Genomic DNA, 15,751 nt, shown 5'->3' with positions numbered 1-15,751 from the left:
TGCACCTTAGGGTTAAGTAGAGGGAGCTTGTTCACTATGGCGTGTAGTCTAGCTTTATTGGAAGCACAGCCTCCAAGGGGATGAAAAATGGATGTCTGTATTGCACCATAATTAATGCTATGCTGACAAAACTGCATTCTAAGTAACGCATTCCTGTGATTTCACTATTGGTGGTCGATCATGGACAATATCAAGCATTCTCTTTTTTTTGCTCAAAAACAAATTTCAGACTTTGGTGTGATTAAGCTTTTATTTGTAGTTGAAAATCCTTTTTTTTTTCTTTTTTTAGTGGGACATAGCCACCCGGATGTGGTGCAAGCTGCTGTCAAGCAGATGGAACTGCTGAACACAAACTCTCGTTTTCTGCACGATAATCTCATCCAGTACGCTGAACAGCTCACCGCAACTCTCCCGCCAAAACTTTCAGTTTGCTACTTTGTCAACTCGGGGTAATGTCTGGCTCATATTCGATAATGTTTGCATGTTTTTGAGGGGAATGGGTGGTATGGGGTATTGTGCATATACATGCTTTTTGAAAGCATTTTGGGGCAAGATGTGATCTTTAGGACCCATTAGAGTAAAAACATTGATTTATATTGAGTACAAATTAATTTTAATACAGATTTTTTATGACGTTGCGCTTCATACACTTTGGCACAACCATTGGGAGGTGTGGGGTCCCTGCTGCCTCAAGTATACACATGGATTAGATCCCCTTCACTCACCCCATAAAACACCTCCGATTTGCCATTGATGTGCCCTCTCCAACTCTTTATACGTGGTTGTGCATCTGCATGAATAATCTTGAGAGAGGAGAAGATTGAATAAAATGGCCTGCAGTGATGCGATGTTTGTGTTTGTACTGATGATCCAATGAAAAGAAAACCAATTGATAATTAGAATTGTGACCAGTTTCTTTAATCAGATCTCCATTGTCTGAAAGTAGCTAACTGTGCTCCTCAGTTTCTCCAACATTCACACTTCATACCCTATAGTGAAAGGTATACGGTGTGGTTTTAATATAAGATGTCCATTTTTGTTCTCAAGTTTAAGGTTTTTTTCCCCCTTACAAACAGCACTTTATATGCAGTCATACAGATGAGGGTGTTCAGTCAAAGTAATATGAACCATGAGAAAGTTGACCATGTAACTCTCTCTCCTGTTCCCTGTGTAAATTTGTAACTTGAATATTGCCAGGAGACTCCACCACTCTTAGACCTTGTGCTGACTGTGAACTTGGCAACACGTGCACCTGCAGATTATTATCTTGTTGCAAAATCACACATGCACGTTTGTGAAATCCATTCTTGTGATATGGTATTTTCTTTTAACAGCTCTGAAGCTAATGATCTTGCTCTTCGATTGGCTCGTCAGTATACTGGTCACCATGATATCCTAACCCTTGAGCAGTAAGTAGTAGAAATGATAGGAAAAACATATTGAAACTGGTCATTTTTATTCTGGAAAGTGAGACCAAACGTTAAACCAGTTTGAAGCCAGGTACTGAATAACAGAGTGAGTTAGACACTACTCTTTTGCCTCTGAGACCTGGGTTCAGATGCAGCCTATTGTGCTTTTGTATTGATGCTTGCTTAGTTTTGGATTGTGGGAGAAAGACCAGCTGTGTGTTGGCTCCTTCTATTTATGCTGGAAAAAAACATTACTCTTATCTCAGCTGCAGGAGTTGCTGATCTACTTTTTTGTGTCAAGTTAAAGTACGAGAACAGAATTCCACCTTGCTGTTGTGCCGTAAGAGTGAAGGGCGGGCAGTTCAGAAAATGATCAGAGCTGTGAGGTGCTACAACATTATAATACTTGCATTGGTTGTTGACATTGAGTTCAAGCCTTTACTGTCAAGTTTAAAGGACAGATTCCATTCTTCTGTTTCAGCCAGAAAATATGTGCTGAAGGTTTACAGCATGGGAGGGAAGTCTTTTAATATTGTGACAGTTTACTTCATGCAGCAGGAAGCATAGGTTTTGCAATAAAATGCCGTTCTGTTGTTTTACCTTGATTCGACTATAAAGGTGTGTCATATCAATATAATCTCAGTTCACCAAGCGAAGGCCTCCCAACTATTCAGTTGTGTCATAGCTTCCCATCATACTCCTAGCTATCTATTCTCTTGTTATTTCTGTTTGCACCTTCGGCATCCTATTTTACCCTGAGGGGAGCCTCCGACCCCATATACGCTCCATCACAAAGACTACCTGCTTCCACCTCCATAACATCGCCTGTCTCTGCCCCTGCCTCAGCCAATCCGCTGCTGAAAATCTCATTCATGCTTTTGTCAGCTGCAGATTTGACTATTCCAATGCTCACCTGGCCAGCATCCCACCCTCCATCCGGCATAAACTTGAACTCATCTGAAGCTCTGCTACCCATATCCTTACCACACCAAGTCCCATTCACACATCACCCTGTGGTCGCTGGCCTACATTGGCTCCCGGTTGATCAGTTTAAAATTCTCATCCTCGTGCTCAAATCCTTTGAAGCCTTGTCCCACCCTATCTTTGTAACTTCCTCCAGCCCGACCACTCTGAGAACTCTGCGTTCCTCCAACTCTGGCTTCTTGCACATCCCCCACCTCCTTCGCCCCACCATTGGTGGCCGTGCCTTCAGCCATTCGGGCTCTAAGCTGTGGAATTTCCTCCCTAAACCTCTCCACCCCTCTCTCTCCTCCTTTAAGGCCCTCCTTAAAACCTACCAAACTTTTGGTCACCTGTTTTAATGTCTCCTCCTTGTATAGCACCGTGGGACATTTTCCTACATTAACGGTGCTTTATAAATGTAAGTTGTTAGTATTTCAGGATTATCCACTTTTCTCTCTTTGCCTTTGTTGTGATTTTATGAAGTACGTATGTAGTTTCTGAAATTGCCAGCATTTGTATGGCAAGATGATTACAGAAAGGAGGGAAAATCTGTAGATTTTAAAAGCTTTGCTGGTTTGTACTCTGAAGGGTATCTTCTCCTTTAACATTAGGGTCATGTAATTTTAAAGTTTAAAATTCTCATCCTTGTTTCCAAATCCCTCCATGGCCTTGTCTCTCCCTATCTCTATAATCTCCTCTAGCCCTACAACCCTCAAATACCTGTGCTCTTCTGGCCCCTTGCACATCCCCAATTTTAATTGCTCCACCATTGGTGGCCGTGCCTTCAGCTGCCTAGGCCCTAAGCTATAGAATTCCCTCCCTAAACCTCTCCGTCTCTCTACCTTTCCTCCTTTAAGATGATCCTTAAAACCTATCTGACCGAGCTTTTGCTCATCTGCCCTAATTTCTCCTTATGTGGCTCGGTGTTAAATTTTGTTTGATAACGCTCCTGTGAAGCGCCTCGGGATGTTTTACTACTTTAAAGGCGCTGTATAAATTCAAGTTGTTGTTGTTGTAAACCCCTCTGACTGACTGAATTCTGTTAAAGTGTTGTTCACTTTACCCTCTGACGTTTGCTACTGTAATGTGTCTCCATCAAGCAAGTTCCCTAAACACAACTCAGTGCTCAGCATAGAAGCAAAGTTGATTTGAACAAAGTTTTATCACATCTCCTTTATTAGGGAGCTTGCTTGATGGAGACACATTACAGTTGCAAACTTCAGAGGGTAAAGTGTGTGGTATGGTGTCAGTTCGTCATTGCCACCTAATTCAAATACGCCCATCCATATTTGGGCAGGTTTAGTTATCCACCATCACTTTCAGCAGATAATCCCAGAAGTGGCAGTGATGAGTTGGCAGAGCAGCTTCCTAGTTGATTTCCTGCCCCACCCATCCCAGTACTCCTGGAAATCAGGTGCTAAAACTGAGGAGATCCCAGGCTATCTGGTCTCCCTTTGTCTGATGCACCCCATAAAGCTAGAAATGTGAGTGAACGCACTGGTATAACATTTCTTTGCTATTTTAGCACAGGTGTTTACCCATTTAAAAACATGGGTTACATTAGTTGGTAGGGAAATGTCATACGAATGTATTAAATATTTGGCTGCTGTTAGTGCCAAGTGTAATTTCAAGGCTCTAGTGTAAAAGCAGTCTGGCACCATCTGTCCACATTGAGTTACCGGGGGAAATTCCTGAAAGTATTTGGTTTTCTGAAAACTTTTAGTAGTGCAAGACTCCTTTACAAAGAAACTCATGCTGCAATTACACACCCGAGTGTCCAAATTACACGTATTTGGATTGAACCTGGATTTCTTTCACTTCCCATACAGTGCTTACCATGGACATGTAACATCTTTGATTGACATCAGTCCCTATAAATTCCATGAGCTTCAAGCAGGAGGTCACAAGGAGTTTGTGCATGTTGTGAGTATTGGCAACAGTTGAACATTTCTTGCTTTTTGCAAATGGTGTTAGCGAACAAATAGACTAGTAGCTCATGATGCACAGTGAGTAAGTAGACACTTTAATCTACAGAATATCTGCCAAGCCTCTGAAAGCTTCCCATGGTTCCGTTGTAAAAACAGTTCATAGTCTGGAACTGAGCCATATGCACCAGATAGGGTGCGACTTCTATCACTGGTCTGCTAAGTAGCTGATCTCAGCTATGATGGTGGTAGGAGCGCTACAATTAGCCTTAGTGCACCTAGGCTGGGCAGAAGGAAAATCAGCTAAGTTTCCTGCTGCTGATTTGTAGCCCATTGAATTGTGGATAAACGCAGGTGTGAACAGAATTCAGGTTGGTTGTGAAGCTGCGTAGGCTCAGTCATAAAGAATGACCACCTAGGTGAGTTAAGAACATAAGAAATAAGAGCAGGAGTAGGCCCTACGGCCCCTCGAGCCTGCTCTGCCATTCAGTAAGATCATGGCTGATCATCGACCTCATCTCTTTCCCGCCCGATCTCCATATCCCTTGATTCCCCTAGAGTCCAAAAATCTATCTATCTCCGCCTTGAATATACTTAAAGACTCAGCACCCACAGCCCCCTTGGGCAGAGAATTCCAAAGATTCACAACCCTCTGAGTGAATAAATTCCTCCTCATCTCCGTCTTAACTGGCCGACCCCTTATCCTGAGACTATCCCCCCTAGTCCTAGACACTCCAGCCAGAGGAAACAACCTCTCAGCATCAACCCTGTCAAGCCCTCTCAGAATCTTGTATGTTTCAATGAGATCACCTCTCATTCTTCTAAACTCCAGAGAGTACAGGCCCATTCTACACAATCTCTCATCATAGGACAGCCCTCTCATCCCAGGAATCAATCTAGTGAACCTTAGTTGCACCGCCTCCAAGGCAAGTATATCCTTCCTTGGGTAAGGAGATCAAAACTGTGTACAGTACTCCAGGTGTGGTCTCACCAAGGCCCTGTACAATTGTAGCAAGACTGCCTTACTCTTATACTCCAACCCCCTTGTAATAAAGGCCAACATGCCATTTGCCTTCCTTATTGCTTGCTGTACCTGCTTGCTAGCTTTCTGTGTTTCTTGCACGAGGACACCCAAATCTCTCTGAACACCAACATTTAAAAGTTTCTCACCATTTAAAAAATATTCTGTTTTTCTATTCTTCCTACCAAAGTGAATAACCTCACATTTCCTTACATTATACTCCATCTGTCACCTTACTGCCCACTCACTCAGTCTATCTATATCCCTTTGCAGACTCTTTGGGGTCAATTTTCTGGCAGCTGTCGGGCGGCTTTCCAGGCGGCCGGGGGCCAAAAATCGACGAAAAAGCGGGTCAGGATCCCCCCCGCCTGATTCCCCGCCCCGTCCGACTTTCGGACCACCGTTTCTCTCCGACCCGCTTCAGTCCCGCCCGCCGCTGGCGGGACTGGCCGTCAGGACCCTAATCATCAATTGTCACCTTGTTTAATCCGATTTTAGGCTGCCCTTGCGACTTTCAGGGGTTCCCCACACAAAACACGCCTGCGGGGAACCCCGCTGATGAGACCTGGCGTGAAGCTTGCCGGCTTGCTAGCTGTCAGCTGCAGGTCAATCAGAGAAGCTACAATTTAAAGGGACAGTACTTGTATGTTGAAGGACCTTGTTGTTGCAGGTTTGGGGCTACTTCTTCGAGGCTTAGGCACAGCTGTGGAAGGTTGGAGCCTCACACACTTCTCCAATGCGATCTCCTGGGAAGCCCCTCTCGCCACCCTCACTCAGCGCTTCCTCAGCGCAGGCATCTACGAGAAGCATGAGACGCCTTTTTTTCCTTCCCTTCTTGCCATTGGAGGATCTCCAGCAACAGAGGCAGCAGCAGCAGAACCAGGAACAGCAGGATGAGCCCCAGGAGCACCAGGCTGATGCTCACTCACCTGAAGCTGCACAGGCCAGAAGGGGCCAGCGCTTGGAAGTGGCTTGAGAGCACCTTGCTGCGCTTTAGGGGGCCATGGGGACCCGTTTCTGCACTGGCAATCCTACTCCGAAGGACTTCCATGAAGATCTGGTTTCTCTGTTCAACAGATGGCCAACGCTCCTCAAGAGATGTCATTCTCTTATGAGCACTCACCCTGTTTTCCGTACCCTGGCGAGTTATCTCCTCCATGGAGGTTGCCAACCTTTCCATGGTGATGCATTCATGCGCCAATGACTCCACAAAGTCTCTGCTCATGGTCGCTATGGACTCCTCCATTCGCTCCACACTCGCAGCGACCCTGGAGACAAAACCTGCCAGAGACTCCTGCATCTGTGCATGGAGATCCATCACCTCTTCTCTTGCAGATGGACCCAGAGGCAGAGGGTCGACATGCAGCGCAGCTGAGCTGAGCTGGCAGAGTCCTGCGCCCTCCGACGAGGACTCTCCACTGCTGTCCCTGTCTCCAGAATCTGCTGAGGCTCACTTGTGAGCTGTGAAACACCAGGTGACAACATTACTCTATGAGTGAGGCAGGTACAGGGATCCAGGAGGTAGTGTTGAAGGAGCCGCAGCTCTTGCTCTTGTCAAACAGTTTTGAGATTCTTTCTCCCTGTGAGGGCGGGAGCGGGGACTGCAGGGAGGATGAGCAACCTGGCCACAGCACCGTGGAACAGGGGGCCATTCAAGTGGGGGGAGTAAAAAGAAATGTTGTAGTGGTAGGGGATAGTATCATTAGGGGGCTAGATAGGGTTCTCTGCAGTCGAGAGTGGGAGTCCCGAAGGCTGTGTTGTTTGCCCGGTGCCAGGGTTAAGGACATCTCTTCTGGGCTGGAAAGAGACTTGGAGTGGGAGGGGGAGGATCCAGTTGTCGTGGTCCATGTTGGTACAAACGACGTAGATAGGACAAGGAAGAAGGTTCTGTTAAAGGAGTATGAACAGCTAAGGGTCAAATTAAAAAACAGAACCTCAAGGGTAATAATCTCTGGATTATTACCTGAGCCACGAGCGAATTTGGCTAGGATAAATAAAATTAGAGAGTTAAATGCATGTCTCCAAGACTGGTGTGGGAAAAATGGGTTTTGCTTCTTGGGACACTGGCACCAGTACTGGGACAAGAGGGAGCTGTTCCGTTGGGACAGACTTCACTTGGCCAGTGCTGGGACTAGAATCCTGGCGAATCATATAACTAGGGCTGTAGAGAGGGCTTTAAACTAATTAGTGGGGGGGAGGTTTCCAGAGAGCAAATAATAAAAATGACGACGGAGAAGGTCATAGACTTAGGTAGCCGTGGGGGAATTAAAAACCAGAGCGTGTCAGGAAGGGACAGAAGGTATGGAGTAAAAGGTAAAGTAGTAAAAGGGGAAAAAGCAGGAACTAAGTGTCACAAAACATATTTGAAAGTTCTTTATCTGAATGCACGTAGCATTCGTAACAAAATGGACGAGTTAACGGCACAAATAACTACATATGGGTATGATCCTGTGGCCATTACAGAAACATGGCTGCAGGGTGACCATGACTGGGAATTAAATATACCAGGTTATTTAACGATCAGGAAGGACAGGCAGGAAGGAAGGGGCGGTGGGGTGGCTATGTTAATAAAGGAAGGAATCACTGTAATACAGAGAAATGATATTGGGTCAAAGGATCAGGATAGTGAAACAGTTTGGGTGGAGATACGGAATAATAAGGAGGAAAAAACACTAGTGGGCGTAGTCTATAGGCCTCCGAACAGTTGCAACTCTGTTGGACGGAGTATTAATCAGGAAATAGTTGAGGCTTGTAATAAAGGAACAGCTATAATTATGGGGGATTTTAACTATCATATTAACTGGACAAATCAAATTGGGCAGGGCAGCCATGAGGATGAGTTCATTGAGTGTATTAGGGATGGGTTTCTTGAGCAGTATGTAACTGAACCGACCAGGGGGCAAGCAACCTTAGATTTGGTCCTGTGTAATGAGACAGGATTAATTAAAAATGTCCTAGTAAAGGATCCCCTTGGAATGAGTGACCATAACATGGTTGAATTCCATATTCAACTAGAGGGTGAGAAGGTTGGATCTCAAACAAGCGTGCTGAGCTTGAATAAAGGAGACTATGAAGGTATGAGAGCGGAATTGATTAGAGTGGACTGGGAAAATAGATTAAAGGGTAAGACGGTACTTGATCAGTGGTGTACATTTAAGGAGTTATTTTACAACTTCCAAAAAATATATATTCCACTGAGGAAAAAAGGGTGTAAAAGAAAAGATAGCCATCCGTGGCTAAGTAAAGTAATTAAGGATAGTATCCGACTAAAAACAAGGGCATATAAGGTAGCCAAATCTAGTGGGAGGATAGAAGATTGGGAAGTCTTTAAAAGACAGCAAAAAATAACTAAAAGATTGATTAAGAAAGGGAAGATAGATTATGAAAGTAAATTAGCAAAAAATATAAAAACAGATAGCAAAAGTTTCTATAGTTATATAAAAAGAAAAAGGGTGGCTAAAGTAAATGTTGGTCCCTTAGAGGATGAGATCGGGAAATTAATGGTGGGAAACATGGAGATGGCAAAAACGCTGAACAATTATTTTGTATCAGTCTTTACGGTAGAGGACACTAAGAATATCCCAACACTGGACAAACGGGGCGCTGGGGGGGAGGAGCTAAATACGATTAAAATCACTAAGGAAGTGGTACTTGGTAAAATAATGGGACTCAAGGCGGATAAATCCCCTGGACCTGATGGCTTACATCCTAGGGTCTTGAGGGAAGTGGCGGTAGGGATTATGGATGCATTGGTAATAATTTTCCAAAACTCCCTGGACTCAGCAAAGGTCCCGGCAGATTGGACAACTGCTAATGTAACACCCTTATTTAAAAAGGGTAGTAGGCAGAAGGCTGGAAACTATAGACCTGTTAGCCTAACATCTGTGGTTGGTAAAATTTTAGAGTCCATTATTAAGGAGACAGTAACAGGACATTTGGATAAACATAATTTAATAGGACAAAGTCAGCATGGTTTTATGAAGGGGAAGTCATGTTTGACAAATATGCTTGAGTTATTGAGGAAGTAACATACAGGGTGGATAAAGGGGAACCAGTGGACGTAGTGTATTTAGACTTCCAAAAGGCATTTGACAAGGTGCCACACAAAAGATTATTGCTCAAGATAAAAAAATCATGGGATTGGGGGTAAGATTCTGGCATGGGTGGAGGATTGGCTATCTAACAAAAAGCAGAGAGTTGGGATAAATGGTTCATTCTCAGACTGGAAATCAGTAACTAGTGGTGTTCCGCAGGGGTCAGTGCTGGGTCCCCAACTCTTTACAATCTATATTAATGATTTGGAGGAGGGGACCGAGTGTAACATATCAAAGTTTGCAGATGATACAAAGATGGGAAGGAAAGTAGTGAGTGAGGAGGACATAAAAAACCTGCAAAGGGACATAGACAGGCTAAGTAAGTGGGCAGAGATTTGGCAGATGGAATACAATACTGGAAAGTGTGAGGTTATGCACTTTGGCAGGAAAAATCATAGAGCAAGTTATTATCTTAATGGCAAGAAACTAGAAAGTACTGTAGTACAAAGGGATCTGGGGGTCCTGGTGCACGAAACTCAAAAAGTTAGTATGCAGGTGCAGCAAGTGATCAAGAGGGCCAATGGAATGTTGGCTTTTATTGCTAGGGGGATAGAATATAAAAACAGGGAGGTATTGTTGCAGTTGTACAAGGTATTGGTGAGACCGCACCTGGAATACTGCATACAGTTTTGGTGTCCATACTTAAGAAAAGACATACTTGCTCTCGAGTCAGTACAAAGAAGGTTCACTCGGTTAACCCCGGGGATGAGGGGGTGGACATATGAGGAGAGGTTGAGTAGATTGCGACTCTACTCATTGGAGTTCAGAAGAATGAGAGGCGATCTTATTGAAACATATAAGATTGTGAAGGGGCTTGATCGGGTGGATGTGGTGAGGATGTTCCCAATGATGGGTGAAACTAGAACTAGGGGGCATAATCTTAGAATAAGGGGCTGCTCTTTCAAAACTGAGATGAGGAGAAACTTCTTCACTCAGAGGGTGGTAGGTCTGTGGAATTTGCTGCCCCAGAAAGCTGTGGAAGCTACATCATTAAATAAATTTAAAACAGAAATAGACAGTTTCTTAGAAGTAAACGGAATTGGGGGTTACGGGGAGCGGGCAGGAAATTGGAGATGAGTCTATGTTCGGAACGGTCATGGCCCTGTGGGTAACGGAGCGGGCCCAGGGGCCATGTCGCCTGGTTCTGTTCCTACTTCTTGTGTTCTAATTATGTGTTAGATTTCAGGAGATGGTTCTATTCCTGTTCCTGGCTGGGGTGGAGATCACCTTTTACAGAAGGTAAGTACTGTAGATAATATAGGGACAGTGATCTCCTGGACGAGTTTCGATTGCCTAGATGGGTCGGAGAGGAATTTCCCAGATTTTTTTTCTCCCAAATTGGCCATTGGGTTTTTTATCTGGTTTTTCGCCTCTCCCAGGAGATCACATGGGTTCGGGAGGGATGTAGAGTGATATTAGATTCGAGGTTAGGATCAGATCAGCCATGATCTTATTGAATGGTGGAGCAGGCTCGAGGGGCCGATTGGCCTACTCCTGCTCCTAGTTCTTATGTTCTTATGTCCCGAAGGTCCCCCTGAGGTGTGAGTGTCTGCGCTGGTGCTGGGTGCGCTTACTTCTGCTGACGCTGCGCCCTCAGAGGTTGGAGCTTCCTCTGAGGAGTCTGGCTGCACAGCCTCTTCCTCCTCCACAGTGAGGACGGGGGCTCTGGATGGTACTGTGGGGGAGTTAAGGAAGGAGTTAGAGATGTAATGCTAAGGTTCTTCTGGTGACTCCCAGCGAGTTGGCATCTGCTGACACCTGCATCCATGCAGCATTGGTCTCAGTGGGAGGCCTCTTCCTCCCTGACTCTAGGGAAGAGGACCTCCCTGTGGGCCCTAACCCCATCCAATAATGCCTGCAGTGAAGCCTCGTCGAATTTGAAGGCAGCTCGGCCTCTGCCACTGGCAGCAGCTGGTGCAGGCTCCTCTGCTATTGTGCAAGAGTGGTTGAGAAGCCTGCAGAGGTGGAGAAGCTTGCTGGACACGTTGAAAGCACCACGAATGATGACATCATACTGTGGGGATTTCTGACTCGAATTGGACAATTAGCAAGGCTTCCCACATGCTGGGAATTAATTGGCCACTTGAGGGAAAATTGCGTGGAGCTGGCTGACACTTTTTTATGTGTGTCAGAAACCCCACATTCGGGGAAACCCGAACATTTCCCACACAAGCCGAAAATCGGGGCCAAATTTGTTCTCCTCACAGCTTACTGTCCCACTTAGCTTTGTATCGTCAGCAAACTTGGATACACTACACTCGATCCCTTCATCTAGGTCATTAATATAGATTGTAAAAAGCCGAGGCCCCAAATATAGATTGTAAAAAGTCGAGGCCCCAAAACTGATCCTTGCGGCACCCCACACCTGCCAACCTGAAAAAGATCCGTTCATCCCTACTCACTGTTTTCTGTCCATTAACCAATCTTCTATCCATGCCATTATATTACCCCCAACCCTATAAGCCCTAATCTTGTGTAATAACCTTTTATGTGGCACCTTATCAAATGCCTTTTGGAAATCCAAATATACTACATCCACTGGTTCCCCTTTATCTACCCTGCTAGTTACATCTTTGAAAAAACTCTAATAAATTTGTCAAACACGATTTCCCTTTCAGAAAACCATGTTGACTCTGCCTAATCATGTTATGATTTTCTAAGTGCCCTGATACCACTTCCTTAATGGATTCTAGCATTTTTCCGATGACTGATTTCAGGCTAACTAGCCTGTAGTTCCCTGTTTTCTCTCTCCCTCCTTTCTTAAATAGCGGTGTTACATTTGTAACCTTCCAATCCGCTGGAACCATTCTGGAATCTAGGGAATTTTGGAAGATCAAAACCAATGCATCCACTATCTCTTCAGCCACCTCTTTTAGAACCCTAGAATGTAGGCCATCAGGTCCAGAGGATTTGTCAGCTTTTAGTCCCATTAGTTTCTCTAGTACTTTTCCTTTACTTATATTAATTACATTAAGTTCCTCACCCTCATAAGACCCTTGGTTCCCCACCATTTTTGGTATGCTTTTTGTGTCTTCTACTATGAAGACAGATACAAAATATTTGTTTAACATTTCTGCCATTTCCTTATTCCCCATAATAATTTCTCCTGTCTCAGCCTCTAAGGGACCAATGTTTACTTTTGCTATTCTTTTCCTTTTTACATACTTGTAGAAACTCTTACAATCTGCTTTTATATTTCTTGCTAGTTTTCTCTCATTCTATTTTTTCCATTTTTATCAATTTTTTGGTTAACCTTTGCTGGTTCCCAATCCTCAGGCTTACTATTATTCTTTGCAACATTATAAGCTTCTTCTTTCAATCTAATGCTATCCTTAACTTCTTTAGGTAGCCATGGATGGATCACTTTTCTCGTGGAGTTTTTGTTTCTCAATGGAATGTATTTTTGTTGAGAATTATGAAATATTTCTTTAAATGCTAGCCACGGCCATACCTTTCAATCTATTTTTCTAATCTACCTTAGCCAATTTGCCTTTCATCATACCTATGTAATTGGCTTTATTTAAGCTTAAGGGGGAAAAATTTGGTTGCTTTGAGCCTCCGGGCGCTAATGGGGTGCAAAGCAACCAGCGCCCAGGCGTGGCACCGCCAACGCCTCCCACGAAATTCAGTGGAAAGTTAGTGGCGGCGGTAACCAGTAGAGCCCCGCAGCGCTGCGCCACCAGCAATGACATCATCGCCATGCGCAGCGCCCCAGTCGCGCCCTGACCGTGATCTTCGGGAGCACCCCCTGACTTACCGCCAGACGCTATGTCCGATGGAGTCAGGGGGGCCTACCTGCGGCGCTATTTAAAGGCGAGGTGCGGGGCGACCATTTTTGTTGCTGGCCATCTGCCAGCACCTGCCTCCGCTCCCGTCCCCGGCCTCCTTACCCACCCCCCGCGGAGTGCCGGCTGCATGCCATGAGCCCAGCACTTCTCGAGTGCCGGGCTCTTTTGCTGGCACTCCCAATCCCTGGGTGCCCAGCTGGGCCCCGGGTCGCGTTGTGCAAGGCCTCTCCCCTTTAAGAAGGGAAGGAAGGCCTGCAATACTGCGGCGCGACATGCCGCAGCACTGCGATATTCCCTCGCAGCGCCCCAAGAGGGAGGCGGGGCGCTTCCAGTAGCGCCCCGCTTCCCCCTTGGGGCGCTGCCACTCAATATCCATCGCGGGGGTGCTAATTTTTCTGGGGCACTAAAAGTAGCGCCCCGCCCAAAGGGGGCGCTACTCTATTTTTAGCCCTAGTTTCGGACTTAGGCAAGTTACACTCAAAATTAATATAAAATTCTATCATATGATTACTCTGCCCCAGAGGATCCTTTACTATGAGATTGCTAACTAACCCTGTCTCATTACACAATACAAGATCTAAAATAGCCTGTTCCCTGGTTGGTTCCATGATATATTGTTCTAAGAAACTGTCCCGAATGCATTCCATGAACTTGTCCTCCAGACTACCTTTGCCAATTTGATTTGTCCAGTCTACATGAAAATTAAAGTCCACCAAGATTATTGCATTACCTTTGTTGCAAGCTCCTACTATTTCTTGATTAATATTCTGTCCAACTGTATAGCTACTGTTAGGGGGGCTATATACTACTCCTACCAGTGTTTTCTGCCCTTTGTTATTCCTTATCTCCACCCATACTGATTCTACTTCCTGATCTTCCGAGCCGAGATCCTTTCTCGTTACTGTCCTTATGTCATCCTTTATTATCAGGGCTACTCCCCCTCCTTTTCCATTCTGCCTATCTTTTTGAAACGTCAAGTACCTTGGAACATTTACTTCCCAACCTTGGTCACCTTGCAACCCTATCTCTGTAATGGCTATTGGATCAAACCCATTTATCTCTATTTGCGCCACTAGTTCATCTATTTTGTTACGAATGCTTCATGCATTCAGATAAAGAGCCTTTAATTTAAATTCTTTACCATTATTCCCTGCTTTGACCTTATTCTCTGCTGCACTGCTACCGTTAAACTCTCTGTCCCTTCCTGTCACACTCTGCTTATTTTTACCCAAATCGCTACTGGGCAATGGCTGCTGTTCATAAATCTGCATTCCAGCACCAGTCACCATCTGAAGAGAATTGAAGGAGTAAAAATAGATGTAGTGAGTTATCAGCTCAGAGTAAGATGAACGTGTGGCCATTTTAATCATATTTTACAGGGACGTTTCTTTATTTCTGTTCTACTGAGCCACTGGAAATGGATCCAGCACTCAAAACCTGCCATCTAGTTTGGACAGCCTAGGGACATGAGCACCTGAAACCGTTTCATTTTTGCTATTCTGCTGAACGTGGGTTTTTAAATCAAATTGTACATTTTTGCTTATCCTCTTTTAGGCACCATCCCCAGATATCTACAGAGGAAAGTACAGAGAGGACCATCCTGATCCAGCCTCTGCCTACGCAGATGAAGTAAACTTACTGATTCAAGAGGCACAAAAGAAAGGCCGCAAGGTTTGTAGTCAGTCAAACAAAGTTAACTTTGCCATGGTGGGATTAATATTATCCACCCAGTATTCTAGGTCAGAATTCAAAATTACCTTGGAGTGTATGAGATTTTCATAGCTGAAACAGGAACACCATTATTTTAAGTTACTAAGCTTTTGATAGTATTGGTATGTAATATTATGTAATATGTAAAAGCTGTATCTTTTTTGTGCATGTTCACTGACAGAAATAGTATGAGAAAAATGTAGCTCTACCTTTTGTGATAAGCTTTACTTCTTTGAAGTATATTTTTGCAAAAAGACTTTTCCCATACTTATATTTTTTTGCGTGACCTAGTGTTCACCTGCCAAAGGTGCCGTAACTGGAAATGGGTTTGAAAGTTTTAAAAAGGTGAAAAGTTTGGTTGTGTATTTCAAGAATTATCCCAATTCTTTGACAAAAGTTGCTTTGGTAGGGAAACACAGTAAAGCTGTACAAATGAGGTACAGTTGTGCTGTAGTGCAACAGAGATGCCAGCTTGCTGTATTTAGTACAGACGCTTCAAGCTTTCCATTAAAATTCGGCTCTTTTACCCCTGAGAGCTGGGATCAAACGCGACACAGACTGATGGGATGAAAGTCTCCTCTATCTGTTAGCTGGAAGGGTGCAAGATGAAATGATTTGGGCGATCTTCGTCTAACACAAAACTTTTCCTAATTTGGTGCTGATTTGGCAAAATCACTCAAGCAGACCCAACTTTGGTTGATGTGGAAATGGAAAGGAACAAATTGTCGTAGTGGAAGGTGTTTTCCTGAGGTTGCAGCTAAGGCACATTGTAGGTAGTCAAGGGAGCTTTACTCTTTGTGGAGCTCTGATGTACCTCACTGAGCGTGTTCATGCTTATACT

The 15,751-nt window shown here is 44.5% G+C and overlaps 1 protein-coding gene across 3 annotated transcripts in view; it reads left to right on the top strand.

Moving 5' to 3' along the window:
- Positions 1 to 15,751, top strand: part of LOC147123074 (ethanolamine-phosphate phospho-lyase-like) — a 67,671-nt gene that overhangs the window by 21,207 nt on the left and 30,713 nt on the right. For all 3 annotated transcript variants that reach the window (XM_085965101.1, XM_085965116.1, XM_085965108.1), the window contains exons 3-6: positions 290 to 449; positions 1,335 to 1,409; positions 4,202 to 4,295; positions 14,755 to 14,871. In XM_085965101.1, coding sequence (XP_085821227.1) covers positions 290 to 449; positions 1,335 to 1,409; positions 4,202 to 4,295; positions 14,755 to 14,871 — 446 coding nt within the window. The remainder of the gene's footprint in view (positions 1 to 289; positions 450 to 1,334; positions 1,410 to 4,201; positions 4,296 to 14,754; positions 14,872 to 15,751) is intronic.

This window comes from Somniosus microcephalus, chromosome 2, assembly GCF_052327205.1.
Source record: "Somniosus microcephalus isolate GS21.2 chromosome 2, FLI_Smic_1.0, whole genome shotgun sequence".
Taxonomy (NCBI): Eukaryota; Metazoa; Chordata; class Chondrichthyes; order Squaliformes; family Somniosidae; genus Somniosus; species Somniosus microcephalus.
This window is presented reverse-complemented; position numbering and strand designations above follow the sequence as displayed.